The sequence below is a fragment of the Polypterus senegalus genome, chromosome 3, assembly GCF_016835505.1.
Source record: "Polypterus senegalus isolate Bchr_013 chromosome 3, ASM1683550v1, whole genome shotgun sequence".
In the NCBI taxonomy this organism is placed as follows: Eukaryota; Metazoa; Chordata; class Cladistia; order Polypteriformes; family Polypteridae; genus Polypterus; species Polypterus senegalus.
This window is the reverse complement of record NC_053156.1, coordinates 49,695,530-49,718,605: the sequence shown is the minus strand read 5'-3', so window position 1 is coordinate 49,718,605 and position 23,076 is coordinate 49,695,530. Positions and strand designations below refer to the sequence as shown.

Sequence of the window (23,076 nt, the reverse complement as noted above, 5' to 3'; positions counted from 1 at the left end):
CCTCCACTCTGTTACTTGATCAACTTTCTTTTGTTGTTTATAGCACTGGTTAAGCCAACAAAAAGTATGTTTTTCCTTGTCTCTACTTCGTATTCGCTTATTCTTCTTTTTCCCTGTACTTTTGCCATTGTCTTTTCACAGAACACAAAACATAAGGGGCTATTTATAGTGATTTGCATATTCAAAGAGGGGTTATTCTGGGAGGAGTCAGGGTGGGGCTACAGGCATGTGCACAAACGTTACTTTTCACACTGACCAGGATTTATGGAGCGGAAGAACGTGGAAGTTGGCATACACACAGATTTATGCATCTGGATTTCTTTGTGCATACACACATTTCTGCTTTTATCCATATGCCAAGTTTTAGTGTGAATTTTATGAACAGCGTTATGCATGAGGCCCCTGGACTCCAGAACATGACCTTAGAAGTTGCTGGCTCAGCAATCACATAAGCTTTTTTAACAACAAAAAACTGTTGTTGCCATTGATAGAACACAAAATTGAAGCTACCACAATCACATCAAGAAATACACAATAGTGATGTGAAATTAAATAAACATAAAATAAAATGTATTATTATTATTATTTAAATAAGAATAAAACAGAGACCAAATAACAAAATTAAGCAAAATGTAATTCTGCATGTTCTAAAATGCTGAATACATGGCAGATATTACAAGGAACAACAAGGAATCCACAGAAAAATCACAAACTCAAAATGGTGCCTTCACAACAAAACAACAAAAAACAATGATGCGAATTATTTATGTACAACTAGTGCTGATGCTAGGTTATTTTGTGCCCTAGCTCAAGCTTATTAGTGTGCCAATGAACTGTTCGGTAGCTAACCCATGTGGCTGGGTCCCAATCCCATATTATGATCTGCATCCTAGGCGAATGCCTAATTCGTCTTAATGTGAGTGCCGGCCCTGTGCACAACAAACAAATAATGTGCCAAACCTTTCCCTGAGAACATAAAAGCAAGAATTACAACATTACCTCTGCCTCCACCAGAGCTCTTTGGATAGCCTGGTGCCTTTCTGCTTCTGCGTCCTTCTGAAGTCGTAAGGCCAGGACCCGGCAGGCTTCATCTATGGCCCGCTTCTGCTCCTGCTCTTGTTCAAAGTCACGTTGGCGGAGAGCCTCGTCTGCTTCAGCACGCAGCCTCACACTCAACAGATACAGCCTCTCCTCTTCTAAATGGTCCCGGTTCCGCAAAATCTGTTCATAGTAAGCTTTTAAAGTCTGGAAAAGAGAAAGTATAGCACTCCATTCAAAGTGTATTTCAACGCCAAACTCTGTGAAATGCGACAGTGGAAAAATTGTCCTTAACATTTTAGTCTTTTTAGGTGACAACGTGGCACACATGATTGGAGGTGTGTATGCAAGAGAATAAATAAATGATGGAGTATACATGCGATGAACGCATCTGAGCACATGCATGTTTGTGCATGCACTGGTCAAGGGTGTACATACATTATGTGCATATCTTGTTTAGTGCGATTGTGTATGAGAGAAAAGATTGCACTTGTTCCTGGTTGAGTGTTTAATCATAGTGGAAAATGATATGTTTTTAAATAAAAAGAGTGTCTCAGAATAGGAAATACACAGAATGTCTAAGACTAGTTTAGCTGCAGTAGTTATGTCTCAGAATAAGAAATTTGTGGTTGACTGCTTACTCTGAACCAGGTGAAGTGTCTAACAGTCGTCTTCTATTGATTTTGTTTTACTGATTTGAACAATTAAAATAGGAAAAAAAAACAATAAATATTACACAATGTGCTTAATAAATGACCCTGACATGGATTTTTGGGGTCTCACCTGCCTAGCTCCATATCCCAAATATTAAAAAAATAGTACAGTATTTTCAGCTGAAACTTCCAGGTTATGAAGTCATTATGAGAGGTCAAACACATGCCTCTGTAGAGGTGCTGGGGCTTTTATGCTGGCTCATGTGTTTGGTGCCTTGGAAGGCCAAAAGGGCACTAGCACAGAGATGGTACTTCTGAACAGAAGTATGCAACAAAATCTGACAATGCTAAAGGGCAGACAACCCAGCAGATTCCTAGTATGTGCAGCTCTCATAACTTTGATCAATTGACAATTTTAACACAATTGAATGCAGCTACATCTCCAAATTAACAACAAGATTTTATTTGACAAAATGGTATACTGTGTACTTTTCCACCTTTTGAAAAGCTTGCTTTGATTAACTTTAGATTAATTAATTCATGACTATTTATTAACACAATTTTCTATTTTAAAATATTTAGTAGAATATGACAAAGATCATAGTATGAATACTTTATTTTTTAAGAACATAAGCGTGGAGTTACATTACTTACAATTGACAGGCAGCATATAATATCCATCCATTTTCCAACCCGCTGAATCCGAACACAGGGTCACGGAGGTCTGCTGGAGCCAATCCCAGCCAACACAGGGCACAAGGCAGGAACCAATCCCAGGCAGGGTGCCAACCCACCGCAGAACATATAATATATTTTCATAAATGTTTAAAAGCATCATTGGCTGTATCATTTATTATAATGTTTGCTGTGATTAAAAGAAATAGCATGCTATTTTTTATTTATAGAATTTGTTGCAATTTCCTGATTTACATTTCTTGGGGGTGGCACGGTGGCGCTGCTGCATCGCATTTAGGAGACCCGGGTTCGCTTCCCGGGTCCTCCCTGCATGGAGTTTGCATGTTCTCCCCGTGTCTGTGTGGATTTCCTCCCACAGTCCAAAGACATGCAAGCTGGGTGGATTGGCAATTTTAAATTGTCCCTAGTGTGTGCTTGGTGTGTGGTGTGTGTGTCCTGCGGTGGGTTGGCGCCCTGCCCAGGATTGGTTCCTGCCTTGCGCCCTGTGTTGGCTGGGATTGGCTCCAGCAGACCCCCGTGACCCTGTGTTCGGATTCAACGGGTTGGAGAATGGATGGATGGATGGACATTTCTTAGGAAGACATGCCATAAATTAGAAGATGGTGAAGTCTTCTCTTACTTTGGAAAGCCAGCATTAAAGGTGTGTAACTTTTCAAGCTTTTTTAAGGGAAGAACAGTTATCAGAATTTGTCAGCTTAGAGTATTTCTGATTTTTTTTACTTCCAGCCAAGACAGCCATCTTCAGTTTCCACACAGGAAGAAGGACATTCTGTGTACCACAGGTAGTGCTACCTAATTCTCAGTTTAAATTTTCTCTGACACTCATTTTATGTATTAGAACTTCAGAAAAAGCCTTTGACCAACAGGTCACAAACCAGGCCTCCATTGAGGCCTTCACTGACTTGTGTCTTTCTTCAGCCCTGTGTCGTGTCAGTGGCATTATGGAGGCAGAGAATAGTCATCTTAAAAATATGGGTATTATGTTCTCTAACTGATTTATTAAATGGCAATTACTGTATTTCTGCTTCCAGTAATTCCAGACAAGATTAAGGAACAACAAGGATCTTTCTCTCTCTGCCCCTCCTTTTCCATTACTGAAGCATCTGCTGCCTATCTGTCCTTTTCTCACTCACTCACTCACACATTTCTCAAGGGCTTGATATTGTGTATGCTTACTTCATCTGTGATAATGTAAAATATATTTTGTAAAAGTATAATGTGGTATGAGATTCTTGAACTGGAATACTGTAGAAAGTCAAATGTTTTCAAATATAAATACCCAAACTTATATATAAAACTAGCAAAATACCCGCGCTTTGCAGCGGCGAAGTACTGCATTAAAATTTTTATTAAGAAGAAAATTAAACCTTTTTAAACTGAGGGAAAATATGCCAATAATTATTTGTTAAGGATCTCTTTGTATACCATGTTGTCAGTTCGGCCCTCCGGTTGTAACATGACCAAGCTGTGCTGAGCTTATTCTTGAGCATGTAACTTGCAGTTGGCTATGTGAACAGTAATCTTGTCTCAAATGTCACAGCTTGGATTGCTGCTGTCATAATCGGTTTGAGTTTCATGGTTTGTTTCAATTATGACAGTATTTGCAGGATTTGTTGTGTTGAAGTGACATTTGGCATCTGTCAAGCGTTGTAAGCACACAACTGGTTTCATTGATAAAATAACATCCAGCTTTTGAGAGTTTAAACATTCATAAACATCAAAGTGTCCACTACTGAAATCGTCACCTGTGAATCTAAGATGTTTAAGAGGCACTGGCGGTTGTCGAAAGGTGTAAAATATTTGGCCATTTCGGTACACTTGAAAGCGACAACCAAACAATTCAGCAGCAGCCATCAACTCACATGCAGAACCATAGGTGAAGGGCTTAAGCATTTCACTCTTCTAGTGCTCCTGTGTAGTATAATTATCTCCTGTACCGTCATCAGTCCACACCTTGAACCTGTCCCAGTCATTCAATACATAAGACAGAATCTTCCTCCGGATATCAAGAGTGAGCCCGATATGGCCGTGCAATATGTAACAAAGAGAATGGAAAAGGTCGGTGGTATCTCCGAGCATGGAAACCACTCGGTAAGTGACAGTTCTTTGATCGATAGTAATCATCTCGATAGACATGGTAATGGGGGTTGGAATGATAAAGGAAATGGGTACCTGAGCAATGTAAAGTAAGTGTAAAATACCTATACAATAACTATAATTGTAATAAACAAACAATAAAACAGCGGAGAAGCCGTGGATTAAACCAAAAGGCTGTAGTTATCAGTAGGGAGACGTGAATCCCGTGGCGAACCAAGGAAGGGAATGTAGAGACCAGAGTGACGGACAGTCTTATATAGGCAGGCAGCCAACAACGTGGAAGGCGTTGGGATGGGGGACACAACGCCACCTCACACGGTGACCGAGGTGCAGGCTATGGACGTATATATGTACGTAAGCAGGATTCAGTTAGCGTTGGGAACCCGTGTACCAAATTTCTTGAAGATGGGCCCATAAGTAACAAAGACTGTTGAAAAGTTCAATATGGCGGCCGACAGTGGCATCATACCACCGAAATAAGTACGTACATTGGTTCCGGTTAGTGCAGGGAACCCGCCTACCAAATTCCAAGAAGATGGGGCCATAAATAAGAAAGTTCAACATGGCGGACGTTGTTGACCGTTATGACCATTACGCATAGAATTTCGAAATGAAACCTGCTTAACTTTTGTAAGTAAGCTGTAAGGAATGAGCCTGCCAAATTTCATCCTTCTACCTACACGGGAAGTTGGAGAATTAGTGATGTTGGAAAGTTCAATATGGCGGCTGACAGTGGCGTCATACCACCGAAATAAGTACGGACATCGGTTTCCGTTAAAAGTTCAATATGGCGGCTGACAGTGGCATCATACCACCGAAATAAGTACCAAATTTCAGCCTTCTACCTACACGGGAAGTTGGAGAATTAGTGACGTTGGAAAGTTTAATATGGCGGCTGACAGTGGCATCATACCACCGAAATAAGTATGTACATTGGTTTCGGTTAGCGCACGGAAGCCTCCTACCAAATTTCGTGAAGATGGGGCCATGAATAAGAAAGTTCAATATGGCGGACGTTGTTGACTGTTATGACTGTTACGTGTAGAATTTCGAAATGAAACCTGCTTAACTTTTGTAAGTAAGCTGTAAGGAATGGGCCTGCCAAATTTCAGCCGTCTACCTACATGGGAAGTTGGAGAATTAGTGATGAGTGAGTGAGTGAGTGAGTGAGGGCTTTGCCTTTTATTATTATAGATGCATGTATTTTTGAAAATGTTGACTGAATTATTTATGCCAGTACAATGAATAGTATCACATTTTGTTTACTGTTCTTAAAATTAAGCCAATGAATGGCTTCATTGGCCTGCTTTTGTGAAGTGTAACGTTTTGACTGTTGTGGTGTATGGCCGGCCGTTTATCCCGGCCAATACCCCCAAGCCGCCAGGTGGAGCCCTCCCTGCAGTATGGAGGTTCCCAGAAGACCAGTAGGGCATCATGGACATTGCAGTTTTTATACACAGCCCTGCTGGATGCCATGGGGACCACTAGGAGACGCTGCAGGGGGGAACAACAGTTATTTTCCCTACGCCCTGGAAGCACACATGGACAAGGGGAATGACGTGCTTCCGGGGTGAAGAAAAGGACTTTTTACCTAACCCGGAAGTGATATAAGATCACATGGACTGGGGATTGGGAACACTGTCTTTCAGGTACTCACTTAAGTACAGTTCCTGTAGATATACAGATTGAATTGAAATGGGTCTTACAGCAATGTATTAGTAAATAAAAATGGATGCTTTTTTCACTTCAGAGCACTTAGTCATTTTTAATTATTCGTGCACTTTCCCTTGAAGAATGGAGTTTATTTTTTCTTTTTTACTCTACCTCATGAATACAGGGAGTACAGTAGAGACAAAAAGCCAGAGAAATCAATTGAGCTAAGCATTCTTTTGACATGCTGTGGTCATATTGATGTGTTTATTTCATAAGCCAATTTGACTGTACTTTGAGTGAACGTGGAGTTAATGTGTTGGTACTCCTAATAAAATACTTCACACTCTGTATTGTTTTCTTTTTCACAAAAAAGTCTTCATTGATCAAAAACATCCTGACTGCTTGTGACCGACTTGTTGGGACAGAACACAGGCCAAGAATTCTGGATATGAACGAGGATGAAGGAACACACACAATTGGAAAATTAGACGGAAGTGGAGATGATGAAGATATTGAAGAAGTCATGTCCTCCTTGTTATTTACTTTTGACTGCTGAAAGGATATGCTCTCGTATCTTGATGAGATACGGGGTAAAAAAAAAAAGTTCCCATCAGTTGCTGCTGTACTACCAATTAGGTTGTTATGTTTTGTTTTAATTTTGTCAACCTTCAAAATTTCCACTGTAAAGAAAGGAGGGGATGGACTGGCTTTCTGACCTGGTTCAGTAGTTCCTTGTCTACTCAAAAGACCCATACAGTGGATGGAGGACACGAGTGGATGTAATAGTAATAGTATTTGATATTTATCAAAAATAAAAAAAGACGACAACTGAAAGACAGTTTCTTTTCATGTTGATCTAAGTTGGGTCTTTGTGATCTACTTAAATGTTACATGAACCCTAGTGGATATATGAAATGCCTTTATAGATTGAATAGGTATAGATTAGGTATGAGTTTCATGAGGTACATTCTGTTTGAAACATTAAATGGTAATAAAATTTGTTACTTTTTCTTTAATGTAAAGGTTCTGGAGAAAATGTAATGAACAACCATTCAAAATTGTAAAAAAAAAAAAAAACTACTACAGTGCTTAGAATGGTTGGATAGCTTAAGTGTGAGACTGGAAGTCATATATGTTTGTCCAAATAGAAACTGTTGTAGTTTGTACAAGTGCAGCATACTGTGCAACGAGCGTGTCAATACTGTCTTGCAGAGGACATGATGTGAGTGACATTGGGAAAGGGCATTAAGATAATCCTAACATTACATGGAGTGCGCTGTCAAGGGCATTCCGTGACTGACACTATGGGCATTCCGTGATATGGAGGGCGTTCCATGTCTAACGTCAGAGGTATTGCAGTCTACAGATTCACTCTGTTGGGACAGGCAGACACACACACTTCCACTCGTAGACATTTATAAAATAATACAGTATATGTATATATTTATATATATATATTTATATATTGTGGTACCCGGATGGGGTGGTACCCAGCCGGGGCACCCAAGAAGACCGGAGGAGGGCTTGTACGACCTCGAGGGGGTGACTGACCTGGGGGCCGCGGTTAAAGAGCTGGGAAGCTCGACCCTGTAGAGACAATGGCGCCCAACGTGGGGCGATCCGTCTGTTCGAAGACGGGGACCCCCAAACAAATATTTTGTGAGCGGCCCGGGGCAGCAGGCACCCTCGCACACGTTCCGAGGGTGCGGAGTGCTCACGGCCCCGAGAAAGGGAGAAAACCCCCAGACCACCACCGGAACGCAGTTGAGGACCTACCTGGTGCGGGAAAACCCTAAAGGGCATTTCAGGAGTGCAGCGGGCTCCTGTGAATGTGCTGTATCGGAGGACCAGGCCGAGGCAGGCACTTCGGTCAGATGGGATCCGGGAATTACGGTCCCTGCGAGCCGAGCTCATTTTGTGTTTTACAGGCAAGGGCTGTCCGGGTCCACACAGATGGTGACCGCACACTGATCCGCAGCGCTTTGCAAACGCGACAGTGGCCGGGAGAGCTGCCGGTAAGGAGACGCTGCAACCCGAAGAGCCAGCATGTCGCCTCACCAGGAGGACGAGAGCCAAGATGGCCGCATACCGGAAGTCCCTTCTTGTGACAGGCACGGGATTGGACGGTGTGTCTTGTGTGCCCGCCAATGAATGTATAGAGGTGGGACCAAGGAATGTCTGTCTCGTGCCAGGGAGAGACCCGGTTGGGCTAGAGGAGCCTCACAGGAAGCAGTCGGCAAAGATGACTGACAACCAGGTAAGTCAATCGTCGACTGACTTTCTGTGCTTGTCCATGATGCACGTGCTGGGTGCCCTCCGTGCTGAGTTGCAGAAGCTGAAGGGGAAGGCGGTCGCATCAGTGACATCAGAACGGTGCAACGTCAGAGTCTTTAGCCAGAGCGGTACTGTGGACATGGTGAGTAGAGACAACAGCTGGGAAACTCAACCCTGTAGGGACCCTTGGATACCGCTTGGGGGACCACAATACCCAGAAGTGCTGGGGAGAAGAGGAACAGGGACACCCGGAGTGCTTCCGGGGAGACAGCCGGCACTTCCACCACACTGGGGCGTGTCGGTGGGAGAGTGCCAGGAACACAGCTGAAGCACACCAGGGTGCTTATTTAAAGGGGCCGCCTCCCTTCAGAGAGGAACAAGAGTCGGGTGAAAGAGTGGACAAGGTCTCTGGAGGAGGCAGGAGGCGGTCTGAAGAAGGAAAGAGAGAGAAGGCATTGTGTTGGCCTGGAATGAGGGGTATTGGGGGGCTTGTGATTACTTGATTATACTATGGAGACCCTGAATAAATGTGAGTGGGGCAATACAAGCATGTCTGCCTGTCTGTGTCCGGGGCAACGTCCACAATATATTTATATGAACATAAAGATTTATATTTAAACCTGTCTTTGCTGCTCCAGGGCACACTCCCTTTCCTCCACAGCCTCAGCCTGGACTGCCAGCAGTTGTTCCTCCAGCCTCTGGATGGCACTGTCCTCAGAATCAGAATCATCTTCCAACACTGGGAGTTGTGGCTCATCTTTAGAGCTCTCTTTGGTTGTGTGTGATTTTTTCTTTTTCTTCACTTTACACAGCTTATCACCAAGGACTGAAAACAGAGGAGGAAACACCTTGATCAAATGTTTTACTGATCACAAACTTGCAGCAGACTAGTAAAATTCCTGTAAGAGGCAGGATTGAAGTGTCATTCCAACAACGGAGTTCATCTCCATTTAACAGCACAAAAAAAACTGTCACCCCTTACTTATAGCCACCTCAAGCTTGGAGGGTATCCTGATTTGGGCAGCAGCATTTCAAATCAATTTGAATGTTGTATATGATGACCAAAAAAAGTGAACAATAGTGATCAGGTCCAAAGGTAGTGAGCATCTGACAAAGCATTGGTTAGGCAGGCTTTATTTTATATAGCATCTGTCACAGCAGGTTCATCACAGAGTGTTTTACATAATGGCCAGCTCTTAAGGTAAAGAGGTAAAGCTAAACTCCAAAGATGACAGAAAGAACTTAAAAAAAACAGTAAAAACATCAGTGTCAAAGTAGACACTGGCATTCCCTGGCCCCAAAAAAGACCCCATTTTTTCTCAAATAATATAATACTTGAAACTTCAAAGAATTAGTATAATTATAAAATTGTTCATGAAAACAGGCTCTACAAAGAAACTGTCCCTTCATTCAATGCTACTGATTGTGTAAGGCTGTTTACCTACGCTTTATCCAGCCAAGTGTTTATTGTGATTTTAATTGAAGAGAAGTAATCAAAAACACCTGTAGAGATCGAAATCAAAAATCAAACCACCAAGCCAGAAACAACCTGAAAAGTCAAAGAATGTTGCCAAAAAGTCACATGCCTGAGATAATGAAAAGAAAGAATTTTAGGAAGTTATCCACAAACACAGATAGGAAATGGTTACCAGAACTGACCTTTAAACTGTCACAATGTCAGATGCCAAGACTTTCAAAAATTCCCCCCTGAAAACTGGGAGGTAACTCACAAAACTGGATCTCAAGTTGTTTAACCCACAGGAGACAAAGAGAACAGAAGGGGTCTGTCCTTGGACTATTACTTCTTCTGATTTATATTAATGACACTGATTCTGGTATTGTTAGTAAACTTCGCAAAATTGGAGATATGGCTGAACGTACTGAGGAGGCAGCAAAAAGAATTCAAAAATACCAGGACAATCTTCAGAACTGGGAAAACACCTGGAAAATGCAGCTTAATGTAAAAGTGCAAAGTGCTACACGTAGGCAAAAGGAACATCAAATATACAACAACAACAACAACATTTATTTATATAGCACATTTTCATACAAACAGTAGCTCAAAGTGCAAACAGTAGCTCAAATATAAATATAAATAGAAGATGGGAGACCTTGTCATGTAGGAAGCAACCTCTGAAAAGGATTTAGGGAGTTACGTTTACACATCATTTTTATCCACTAAGTAACATACAGAACCTAAACAAAACTTAAGTCACGGGATGTTATGTTCAAACTATAAACTGTAATGCACTCATGAGACCGCATCTGGAGTACTGAGTGCAGTTTTGGCCACTACAGTACAAGAAAGACATAGCAGCACTTGAAGTTGTACAGATGAGAGCAGCCAGATCCATCCCAGGACTTAAGGACATGTTGGACTCTGAGAGACTTAGAGAATTAAATCTGTTCAGTTTGAGCAGAGCAGACCGCGTGGGGATCTAATCCAGGTTTTCAAAATCCACAAAGGCATTTACAAAGTAAATCTTTTCAATTAATGGTGAAAATTTACTTGAGGACACCAGAAGAAATTAAGGTGATGTACATTTAAGATGAAAGCCAGGAAGCACTTCTTTATGCAGAGGTGTGGGAATCTGCACTAACTACCAAGACATGGAGTTGAAGCAGAATCCTTAAGAATGTTTAAGAAGAATCTGGATGAGATATTGGGACAGCTTATCTGTTAGCTAAACAAATGGCCATGAAGGACAGAATGGTCTACTCTCATTTGTCAAATTAGTTATGATTCTTATTTAAAATAATTTGCAAAACTAATGTCATTTCACTTCCAGTGAAGCTTGTGCCACTGACATAAGATGAACTGGGTTTGGCGTTGTCTAAAGTGTTTTCATGTAATAATTTGGCATTCGTCTGCCAGTCATTTAGTATTTAAATAACAGTGGAATTAAAAAGAACACCAGACTCATTTCCTGCTATGTGTAGAAATTTTGTCGTGGTCTGGAAGCCCCAAAAACTCAGGTACCAAAAACAAATCCGAGTTTGCCCAATGCAGGGTGGAAAACACTGCAAAATACACCGACTACAAAAAAGGGCCAAGAACAAATCTTTATAAAATAAATGGTTTATTTTCACAAAAGGTTGTGCAAGCCCCAAAGCTTCGAAGAGCACAAGGGAATGCCTGAATAGCAAGGTGATGCACAGTAAACAAATTCCCAATCTGGAATCCAAAAATCATGGTCAAAAACAAAGCTGAGGTTCAAAAATATCAATAAACACAGTAGCAAAAACAGAATCCAAGAGGTGAAATCAAAAGCAGAGCACAGGGTCAAAATTCCAGAAAACAAAAAGCAAAACAATAACATAAAAACTCTTCAAAAACACACTCCACTCCCAGTGAATTCAATGAACCGCCTTAAATAGCATGGAGGGCCGTTCCTGGCAGTGATTGGCAGGTGGCCCCGCCCCTTGGGGGAGCCACCCACAGAACACAAGGGACACAATCAAAGCCACAATTCACTTGTAGATAAACACAAAGAAAAAAGTACATAATAAAGGTTAATACAAATAAATGGAATAAAATAATACAAAACAAAGAATAAACACCACTTTGAACCCCAGCCAGAGGAGATGTGCCGGCTGAAACATGACAGCTGAGCTGCCCAATTTTGATAACAATCTTGGTGATCTCAGTCATAAAGATGCATGGGAAGCAGAAAAGAAATTTGAAGCTGCAGAGCTGCTGCATATCTTCAACCTCATCTGCTGCAATCAAGAAACTGGAAAGGGTGATTGCTAGGGAGGGGAGCAGCTTCCCATGTAATGAGGTTTCCCTGTGGAGAAAACGATGACAGTGTTTTAGAGTATCTTCATGTGGAAAATAAGAAGCATGTCACCTTTTTAAAAAAAAACACACTGTGCTCCTTTATGGTTTACTGTTGTGCAACAGATTATATGCTTTACCCAGCTGCAGAAAGGAACACACGTAAGCAAAGATGTATGAACAAGGCTTTAGGGAGCAATATTCCTTATTTTCCACCCCCAAAAAACATTAAAGCCTTGGAAGATTTGTTTTTAGATTGTTTCATATTTTAAAATTGTGAAATCCCTTGAAAAATAAACTTGACTGTCAATTTCATGAAACTGAATATGAATGAAAAGTTGCCTGTTTCACTCATCACTAGTCATCATTGCCATCATCCATGATTAGCTTCAAAACTCTATTCCTACCACGCTTTGCAGATCAAACAGCTTGAGGATACTTTAATAAAGTTCTCATCCTTAAAGATCAACGGGGATCAGCTGCAAAAAGTAAAACTTCAGCGATCTAAGAAAATCAGGCTCGAATGATTTAAATGCTCAGCCTCACAAATCTAATGAGATCAACTTTAAGGGTGTAAAAGTACCATCTTTCCAAAAAAGGTTCTACCAATAGCGTCACCATGCATGAAGATCTAATGAGATCAGTTTGAAGGGACTGAAACTTCAATAGTTGGAGACCTAAACTCATTAGGCTTTGGTTTACATAGAGGTTTGGTTTTTAGAGATCTGACAGCATCAAGCCCAAATTATTGTTCTAGCAGAGGGTCTAGAAATAGTGATGGAATATAAATACTTAGGAACTATCCTAGATAATAATCTTAATTTGAATAAAAATACAAAAAACGAATACTCTAAATGCAATCAGCGCTTAATTCTTTCCTGTAAACTAAACTATTTAAATTGGACAAGGACCTCATGTTGTTATTTAATTACAGTAATAATCCTGTCTGTCATCACTTTTAACTTCATTTAACTTTTAACTTCATTCATTATATTCATGTGTGTTCTGTGACCAAGTTAACTGATATGGAAGTTGGAGGAGTTTACATTTTTGTTTACTTCATCCAAGAGTCACTTTTCACATTTTTGCTTATTATAAAATTTTGTAACAAAGAGTCGTATTCAAAAGTAATAGCAATAATAGAATGCAATTCCATGTGTTATAGACACAATAATATGTGCTTTTTAACAGCACTTCACAATGAAGTTAAAAATGGAACACAATCAGCCTTGTGTTGGCTCAATAATGGTGCTTTTCCACTGCATAGTACGGCACGACACGGTTCAGTTCAGCTTACTTTTGGGGGGTTTTCCACTGGGAACAGTACCTGGTACCTGGTCCTTTTTTTAGTACCACCTCAGCCGAGGTTCCAAGTGCCGAACCGTTACCAAAACGTGACGTGTAAACTCTGCTGGTCACTGATTGGCTGGAGAAAATCGTCATTACTGCGTCACTGGCTATTCTTTTCTTTAAAGGTACACACACGCGGAAGTTTGTGTCCCGTCTCTCCATCGCTGGACGCAGTTTGTTGCATAAATGGATGAATGTTTCTTCAGACATTCGAAAGTTCTCCAGCCACTGAGTGTTTGTAAAAAACAGGAACAATCACATCCCACCACTCTGAAGCACGGTTAAATGTCCAAACAGATGGTCTGTTGCGGCGACTTTTTTGCAAAATGTGGAAGATCTGTAATATACAGAATCAGCATTTTAATGTTACACTGACAGTTAAGTTCATTTTATGCTTTGCAACAGTGATAAAAGTTAGCTAGAGATGTGCTTTTTTTAGATGCTTACTCTTGCGCGTCGTCGAGCTAAAGTGTTGTCGTTGTCTGCGTGTTGTTGTAAAAGTTCCACGGTGTCACGGCAGTAGAGGCGGCGCAACTATAACGACACGTGAATAATCCCGCCCACTCTAAAGCGGTACTAAACTGCAGTCGAAACGCAAACCGAGCCGAACTGAGCTGAACCAAGGTGAGCTGTACTGAACCGTGCTGTGCCGTACTATGCAGTGGAACAGCGCCATAACTTTCACACACACCAGAATGCATTTCAAGTGACGTGAAAATCTGATTGATGTGTGTTAATAGTGGATGATCTGTGAATAATTGTTGTTCAATTATCTTAACCCTCATTCTACCGACATATGTTACATACACAAACTGCTAATTGGGGTCACTGGAGACCTCCAGGATTATTTTATATACCGTAAATACTCACATATAAGTCGGGTCTTGAAAACCGAAAAATCAATCATAAAATAAGACCCCGACTTATAAACCCATTTAAAAATGCGACACTTAGTTTTTTTTTTTCATCTTCTTGCATCCTCTAATCTCGCATCAGTTTCTCAGATCCATCAGATTTTGTTGAAGCAGCACATTTACTAATTTCTTTCGCTACTTTAACGATATTTAATTTAAAACCAGCTTCATATTTTCTTCTGATCAAACGCTCCATTAAAGATAAAGGATGCTTCTACGATAAAAGTGTATGAGGGTGTGTGATACAAAAAACTCAAATCAGTACAAATGTTGTTTTGGAATAGTTTCGGTATTACCGTGTGGTCACGTAGGCACAATAGAGAGAGAGAGAAAGAGGGATTAGGAGCTCACGTGCTGATACAGCGCATTACCACACTCACATAGAAAAAAAGGCTGTGTGCTCCATGGTTACTCTCTTAGTTGGGCGTGAGCATATCATAATCCCATGTACCAATAGCACAAGTTTGTCCGCATTCAACTTATACAACCGACAATATAAAATAACAGAAATTATACTGTAAAATCAAGTCCCAACTTATCCGTGGAAGAACTAATCTGCAAGTATATACGGTAAGAAGCAATCATTATAGCAAAATAATAATAATAGCAAAACAATAATAATCCATCCATCCATTGTCTAACCCGCTGAATCCGAATAGGGTCACGGGGGTCTGCTGGAGCCAATCCCAGCCAACACAGGGCACAAGGCAGGAACCAATCCTGGGCAGGGTGCCAACCCACCGCAGGACACACACAAACACACCCACTCACCAAGCACACACTAGGGCCAATTTAGAATCACCAATCCACCTAACCTGCAAGTCTTTGGATTGTGGGAGGAAACCGGAGCGCCCGGAGGAAACCCACGCAGACACGGGGAGAACATGCAAACTCCACGCAGGGAGGACCCGGGAAGCGAACCCGGGTCTCCTAACTTCGAGGCAGCAGCACTACCACAATAGATTAATATTATTATTTTAGCAAAATTACAATTGATTTGCATATTTTGCATATTGTGGAAGACTGCCGGCTTCCGAGGCCGGTCCGCACCCCCAGGCCGACAGGAGGAGCTCTCCCGACAGCGGGATCATGCCCCGAGGTCCAGCAGGGCCTTATGGACTCTGTGGTGTTTATACACAGCCCTGCTGGATACCTTGGGCGCCACCAGGAGTCGCTGTGGGGGACTTATGGGCTCTGTTGTGCCTTATGACCGGGAGTGCGTCCACGGTCACGTGACAGGAAGGTATGGCGTGCTCCCGGGTTGATGTGATAGACTGATTGCCCTGACCCGGAAGGAATAAGGAACTGTGGACTGCTGGGACAGGAACACCTCCGGGTCAGGGGCTATAAAAGGACGCTGCCTCAGTCCAGACACTGAGCTGTGCTGGGTGGGAGAGGAGCAAAGTGTCTGGGCGAGGAGGAGAGGTTATTGTGTGTTTGATTTGAAGAGTTTGTGAGGAGTGTGGGAGGTGCTTGGTGCACTGCGAAAAATAATAAAAAGGTCGTGGACTATTACCTGGTGTCAGGAGTCGTACCTGAGGGTTCAAGGGTGCACTACTGCCCCCTACTGCCACACTGGCGTAGCCGGCAGGATTCTCTGGCCGTCTGTTGGCAGAGGACCTGCATAAAAAACAAATTTCGTGTGGGCAGACAACCCTCGGTCGATTCCCCATTTTTACACGGAGGTGCACAACACCACCCGCTGCCAAGGAAGCGGCAACAGTGCGTGCTATCCCGCTCTACAGGGCCATGGGAAAGAAAACAGGAAAAAAGAAGGTCAGTCCCAGCCGCCTGCAGGGCATGACGGACGCCGCGATGTCCTGGACCCTCCTGACCGGGAGCGAGGAAGACAAAGCGCTGATACGGGCCAAACAAGCCCGGCCGCGGCGACCCGGCACACGGACAAATCCCGGCGCAGCGTACACCTTAGACGGTCCGGGGTGCCGCATTTCCGTTACGGGCGGCTGCAGGTAAACCGCCCGGCGTCCGTCTTTGTTGTTTTCCTGTTTTGCAGCGTCCGCCGGGAGGATTGCAGCGGCGTCTTGGATGACGGCCTCATGCCTCGGCAAAATGGCCGCGGCTCCCAGAAGGCAAGTCGCGGTGAAAGGCGGCTAGAGACAGCCGCGGTTGGTGACAACAGACTGGTCACCCGCGGGGGGTGTCGGGACGGTGGAGGAAACCCGAGTCGCCGGCGAGGCGGTCGCCCCTAACGGGTCCGAGCCTCCTCGAAAGGGAGGGGAAGGCGGGCGAAGCGCCGCCCGAAAGAAAAAGCCACCGACAAAGAGGGACGGGTTGTGGCTGACGAGTCTGCAGCGTAAAGGAGAAGGCAGATCGCAGCCGGCTTGTAGTAGCCAGCCGCCCTCTGAGGACTCCAACTCCCAGGAGCCTTTGCGCGACCCAGCGAACACGTGCCTGGGCGGCGTGCTCATTGGTTCCGGCGGAAGGTAAGCTCAGCGCGAAGCCGAAAATGCGGCCGGCCGTAGTAACTAACTGTTTGGACTTACGGGGTCTCGAGAAATACCTCGAGCCCCTGCACCGTTTCTTGCAGGGTGTCGAAGAGCTAAAGGAGCGAGTGGAGGAACTAGGAGCGGCGGCAGCAGCACCTGTAAAGGCGCTGAAGGATTTTGTGCAGCGCTGCGCGGGAAGCTCGGAGATGATCGATCGCGGGGTACAGGTGAGTCCCTCCCGTGTCGTAGAGAATAAGGGGACACAGTGCATCGGGCACCGCTGAGAATGAGTAGCGCGTGTCAAAGCACTGTGTACCCGACAAGAGACTGGGGCACGATGACCGAATGGTGGGGACTGGAGCAAACAGCCCGGGCATGCGGCGTGGCGTGGCTTTCCGGGGCAGTACGGCTCACCAGGACCCGACCGGTCTTAAGTGCGGGGTAGCGCCGGTGGTAGGAGTGCGGGGATGCGCCGCCGTGCGGTGCAGCTGAATAGTGCTGTTCATCGGTGCGGGGCGGTGCAAATGACGCCGACTCCCAGTAAGCGGAAGGTAGGTGTGCAGACAGCACAGAGGCTCTCCTCTTCCCATGGAGGGCCTCAGGCTGAGCGCAAGCCCACATTAAGCGGGAGATCCCCAAAGGAATGGTGGGTCTCCCAACAGGATGGAAGGAAGGCTTAAGGGCCGCCAGGCGCCATGATGACTTCCCTGGCAGGTGAAGGGCGGAGACGGCGCTGGCGGAGTTCCCGAGATGTTTTTGGTCCCGCAGAGGGAAGCAACCAGGAGGACTTCGTCGGTGCTATAATTGCCGGCAACGGGCCACGAGGCGCATTGTCCCCGGGAGACAGGAAGTACACCGTCCCTCCAAGGTTCGCCGAGGACAGGGACAAGCGCATTCAAGGCCGGATGATGGCGCCCTCCTGGAGGAGGACGTCCCTCGGGGCGGCGCTCCGCCCCAGAAGTCGTCACTAAGGGGGGGGAACTGTGGAAGACTGCCGGCTTCCGAGGCCGTCCGCACCCCAGGCCGACAGGAGGAGCTCTCCCGACAGCGGGATCATGCCCCGAGGTCCAGCAGGGCCTTATGGACTCTGTGGTGTTTATACACAGCCCTGCTGGATACCTTGGGCGCCACCAGGAGTCGCTGTGGGGGACTTATGGGCTCTGTTGTGCCTTATGACCGGGAGTACGGCGTGCACGGTCAGTAATAGACTGACAGGAAGGTATGGCGTGCTCGGGTTGATGTGGCGTGAAAATCTGATTGATGTGTGTTAATAGTGGATGATCTGTGAATAATTGTTGTTCAATTATCTTAACCCTCATTCTACCGACATATGTTACATACACAAACTGCAAATTGGGGTCACTGGAGACCTCCAGGATTATTTTATATACCGTAAATACTCACATATAAGTCGGGTCTTGAAAACCGAAAAATCAATCATAAAATAAGACCCCGACTTATAAACCCATTCAAAAATGCGACACTTAGTTTTTTTTTCATCTTCTTGCATCCTCTAATCTCGCATCAGTTTCTCAGATCCATCAGATTTTGTTGAAGCAGCACATTTACTAATTTCTTTCGCTACTTTAACTATATTTAATTTAAAACCAGCTTCATATTTTCTTCTGATCAAACGCTCCATTAAAGATAAAGGATGCTTCTACGATAAAAGTGTATGAGGGTGTGAGATACAAAAACTCAAATCAGTACAAATGTTGTTTTGGAATAGTTTGATTTTACCGTGTGGTCAGTAGGCACAATAGAGAGAGAGAGAAAGAGGGATTAGGAGCTCACGTGCTGATACAGCGCATTACCACACTCACATAGAAAAAAAGGCTGTGTGCTCCATGGTTACTCTCTTGTTGGGCGGAGCATATCATAATCCCATGTACCAATAGCACAAGTTTGTCCGCATTCAACTTATACAACCGACAATATAAAATAACAGAAATTATACTGTAAAATCAAGTCCCAACTTATCCGTGGAAGAACTAATCTGCAAGTATATACGGTAAGAAGCAATCATTATAGCAAAATAATAATAATAGCAAAACAATAATAATCCATCCATCCATTGTCTAACCCGCTGAATCCGAATAGGGTCACGGGGGTCTGCTGGAGCCAATCCCAGCCAACACAGGGCACAAGGCAGGAACCAATCCTGGGCAGGGTGCCAACCCACCGCAGGACACACACAAACACACCCACTCACCAAGCACACACTAGGGCCAATTTAGAATCACCAATCCACCTAACCTGCAAGTCTTTGGATTGTGGGAGGAAACCGGCGCCGGAGGAAACCCACGCAGACACGGGAGAACATGCAAACTCCACGCAGGGAGGACCCGGAAGCGAACCCGGTCTCCTAACTTGAGCAGCACTACCACAATAGATTAATATTATTATTTTAGCAAAATTACAATTGATTTGCATATTTTGCATATAAAATAATTGAAATAAACACATAGTCATTTAAACGTCAGCTATTTTTATTTAAATATTCTTCCCTTTTATCTTTTAAAACTAAACTCTTCAACACTTTTAAATTGTATTTTGTCTTTCAGTGTCAGTGCAAAGTAAATAAAAAAAAAAAAATTAAACACACCACAGGCAGTCATAGCACACAATTTGCTTCATGCTATGCTCAGTGAATGCTGACATGTGACAAAAGGAGCAAACAGTTGCTACCTTCCTGTCCATGTCTCAAGAGTAAAGGTGGCACGTTTTCCAAATAGGTTGTTCACCCGAACGTTGGACAGTCACATCTGCAGTAGGAGTTTTACTCACTCTCATAAGGGTCAATACTGCTTTGATAGGGGCTTGCAATGGTGGAGTTTCTGTTCTCCTTTTCATGTGTGGCATGACCAAGGCATGCCCCAGCTGCCTCATGAAGATCCGACGACGTCTGCCACGTTCTGATGACTTCCAGTCTGGGACGTTCCCAACCCTGGTGATGAGGGCAGCAATGGCCGCAACATCCACCATGTTCATAAATAGTTACACAGTACACCCCCAAAATTCGTGGGGGTTACTTATGTTCCTAGAGTACCCGCAAATTGTGAAAAACTGCGACTTTTGGATGTGGTTAAAAAATGCTTTTTAAATGCCTATTTTTATAGTTTAAACCTTAAATACCGTATGCCCCCAAAGCACTTTAATTTCGTTGTAAACTCAGCTTAATACATTAATACATTACCTAAAATATTCCCTTAATACATTACCTTAAAACAGAATGTAAAGGTACACCCGTTTACTGTACAGTACTGTACTGCTATGCCTCCCGTGGCGCTAGAATGTAAAATACCGATGTTACCGCTATACGTACTGTAATTCATGCAAGTGCGTTTTCTTTGGTATGCGCTGTCGTTTTCTTTGTTATAAGTAGTGTAAATACATAATTTCATTTAATTAAAATACAGTAAAATGTATGGGTACTCACCAATGATGAATGAAATTGATGATGATGATAAAGCAGCTGTGCAGTACGATGCAGAGGATTTAAAAAACCTTGGGTGGCGCTTCTTCTTCACGCACTTCAGGAGGAGTCATATCTTTGGACTGGTCTTCTTCTGGTGGGGTTTTGTGCTGGCTTTTCTTCATAGGTTTCAGGAGCATTGTAATGGGAAGTTGGTGCATTGTCTCCTGTAGCAAACTGCTGGTACAATTTCCGTGCTTTCTCACGGATGATGTTACAGTCCAGGGGGATGTTTTTCTCTCTGCAGTCGGTGATCCACAATGCCAAGGCAGATTCCATCCTGACGATATTTTTATTCCTTACGGCCGTAACCTTTTTGGCACTATCACAGAAACTTACAGATACAGTATTCCGGATCGCTGCTTCGTTCTTCTTTATGTAGCGTGTGGTGCTTTCATTAATGCCATAGTGGCGCGCTACTGCAGCATAACTTTACAGTTCCCGGAGCAAATCCAGTAGTTCAGCCTTCTCCTGGAGTGTTTTAAACTGCTTCTGGTGCTTAGGCTCAGAGCCAAAAGCCTTAGAAGGCGCAGGGCGTTCCGGCGACATCTTGTGTGTTTAAGAATAACAAAATGAAAACAATAACAAAATGGAAAACACGAGGACACTCAGCTGGAGACGCATCACAGGGCAACGCTCAATCAGCAGCAAGGAGAAATGAATAATGCTCTCAGATTAGCTACTTTCACCATCCCAAACCGCGTTTCCCTCAGCGGTTGCTTCCTGTTCTCTCTACGGCACAGTATTGCCACGAAAAAAGCCAAAAAAATTGCGGAGGATATTTGCGCTTTCCGCTAACAATTAATAGTTAGGTTCTAAGGAAAAATCTGCGAATGACTGAGTCCGCGAACCCTGAACAGTGACTTTGCGGGGGTCTACTGTATTCTAGGTTTATTAGAGTCATCTTGGAGCTCTGAGAAACCTCCTTCCCCTTACATACAGTATATCTCCTTTTAACCTTTCCCCCACTGCAGCCTCAAAACATGTTGCAATTTCTTTTTTTCCCACACTGACACTCAGTCTTCATCATGTAGGCCTTCATGGCAAAGTATTTTACATTATTACCTTTCATAATAGAACATAAACATTACATTTTATAGTTACAATATATAACATTTCATTATGAAGCTATCCATTGTATTTCTGACTTGGAACTTATCTTACCTTAGGAACAGCAGTATCTCAAGTTGTGAACAGAGGAGCTGTGGAAATCTCTAGCTGCTCCTGTGTCTGTCTCCTTCGAAATAACTAAAAGAGTGTCCCTACACCCCTTGATAATGTGTCACGCTCTAACTTAGGACCAATCAGAAATTTGACTGAATCAATAGTTATATTTCTTAAAGCTGCATAGGCGGGATTGGGCGTTTCTGACTGGGGCTTTTGGGCACTTCTGACATTTGTATTTTTAAGAAGTAATAATCACAGCAGAAATAGAAAACATTGGTGTGACATTATTAGGAACAAACTGCTTGACAAAGTCATAAAAAAATTGGAATAATAAAAAAGCACCTGTGAGATATGACAAAATATATACATCTGTGGTCCCCAAAGACCCTGGTTGATAGGATGACTGTTAAACATAACATATTTGAAAGCATACCCAATACAGTAGTATCCAATAATTAGTTATTGAAAGATATCTATTAATACAAAATACTAGCATAAAATCTGTATCAATATTACCCTTTGAAAAAAGAAAAGGAAATGAAATAAGTTCCCCATCTAGCTATTAATATTAGTTAAAATACAGTAATTCTTTGGAATTCTATAAATAAGTAAGAACTTAGAAAGAAGCTGATTTACTGTATAACTGGAATACGAATGGTACATGATGGGTAAAAAGAGCGGGGCTTGCTGTGATTGGGGCTGAAAGATTAGGGGCTTAAGACACTGAAGACTTCAGACATCACTGTTCATTTCCAAACCTGTCCTGTGTTTATATCAGTCAGGGCAGCCGTGCCTTTCCCGTGTTATTAATTAGTTCAAACACCACTCAGCCTGTAGGTTGATAAGGTTGGTTCTTTACAAGAATAATCTGCAGATAATATTGTCCAATCAATTCTGTCTTATTATATACTTAAAAAATTGCTTTCTTCTTCCATTTATTTCCAGAGAAGTGACTTTTATGTCCTCTGTTAGTTAACTTACCTAAAGCAGCTGCAAAATGGCACCACTGTGTGAGCTGTTTATGCGCTCACTCTTCCTCAGCATCATCTATTCACATACATTGTGAATCCGAGCAGTTGTCAGACGTGTAAAAGAGGAAAATATCCAAAATATTCAAGTTCAAGCACCACTCTTAAAGTACATTTGAAAAAGTAAACTCATTCCTAGTTGAATTCGCACAGAACATTTATGTGTTGTAAATGGACGAGTTCGCAAAATCGACAATGCTTTTCAAAGAGAGATGTTTAAATATTGTGCAACTCAATGTGTGTAAGAAATTGAACTGTATCAACAATTTATTTGAAGAATAAGTGGGCTACCTTTTAATAACACTGGTCTGCAGAGGGCCAGATTCATGCAGACAGTCAGACATGGGCTTTTGCAGTAGGTTCTTTATGCATTATATGTTGGGGAGTCAACCTAAAGTTAGAAAATGGAACAACATTAATAAAATAGATAATGTCATTTCTCGATGTAGTCCCCAGCCATCTCAATGCAGTTGCACCACCTGCCTGGAAGTGCCCGGATTCCAGAG

The 23,076-nt window shown here is 43.1% G+C and overlaps 1 protein-coding gene across 1 annotated transcript in view; it reads right to left on the bottom strand.

Annotated features, from left to right (window-relative positions):
- The window catches only part of si:dkey-111f13.5 (golgin subfamily A member 6-like protein 22), a 71,449-nt gene that overhangs the window by 35,069 nt on the left and 13,304 nt on the right, over positions 1–23,076 (bottom strand). The window contains exons 2-3 of the mRNA XM_039747176.1: positions 9,032–9,237; positions 1,000–1,245 (exon numbers count right to left, since the gene is read on the bottom strand). Of these exons, the coding sequence (XP_039603110.1) occupies positions 1,000–1,245; positions 9,032–9,237 (452 nt within the window). The remainder of the gene's footprint in view (positions 1–999; positions 1,246–9,031; positions 9,238–23,076) is intronic.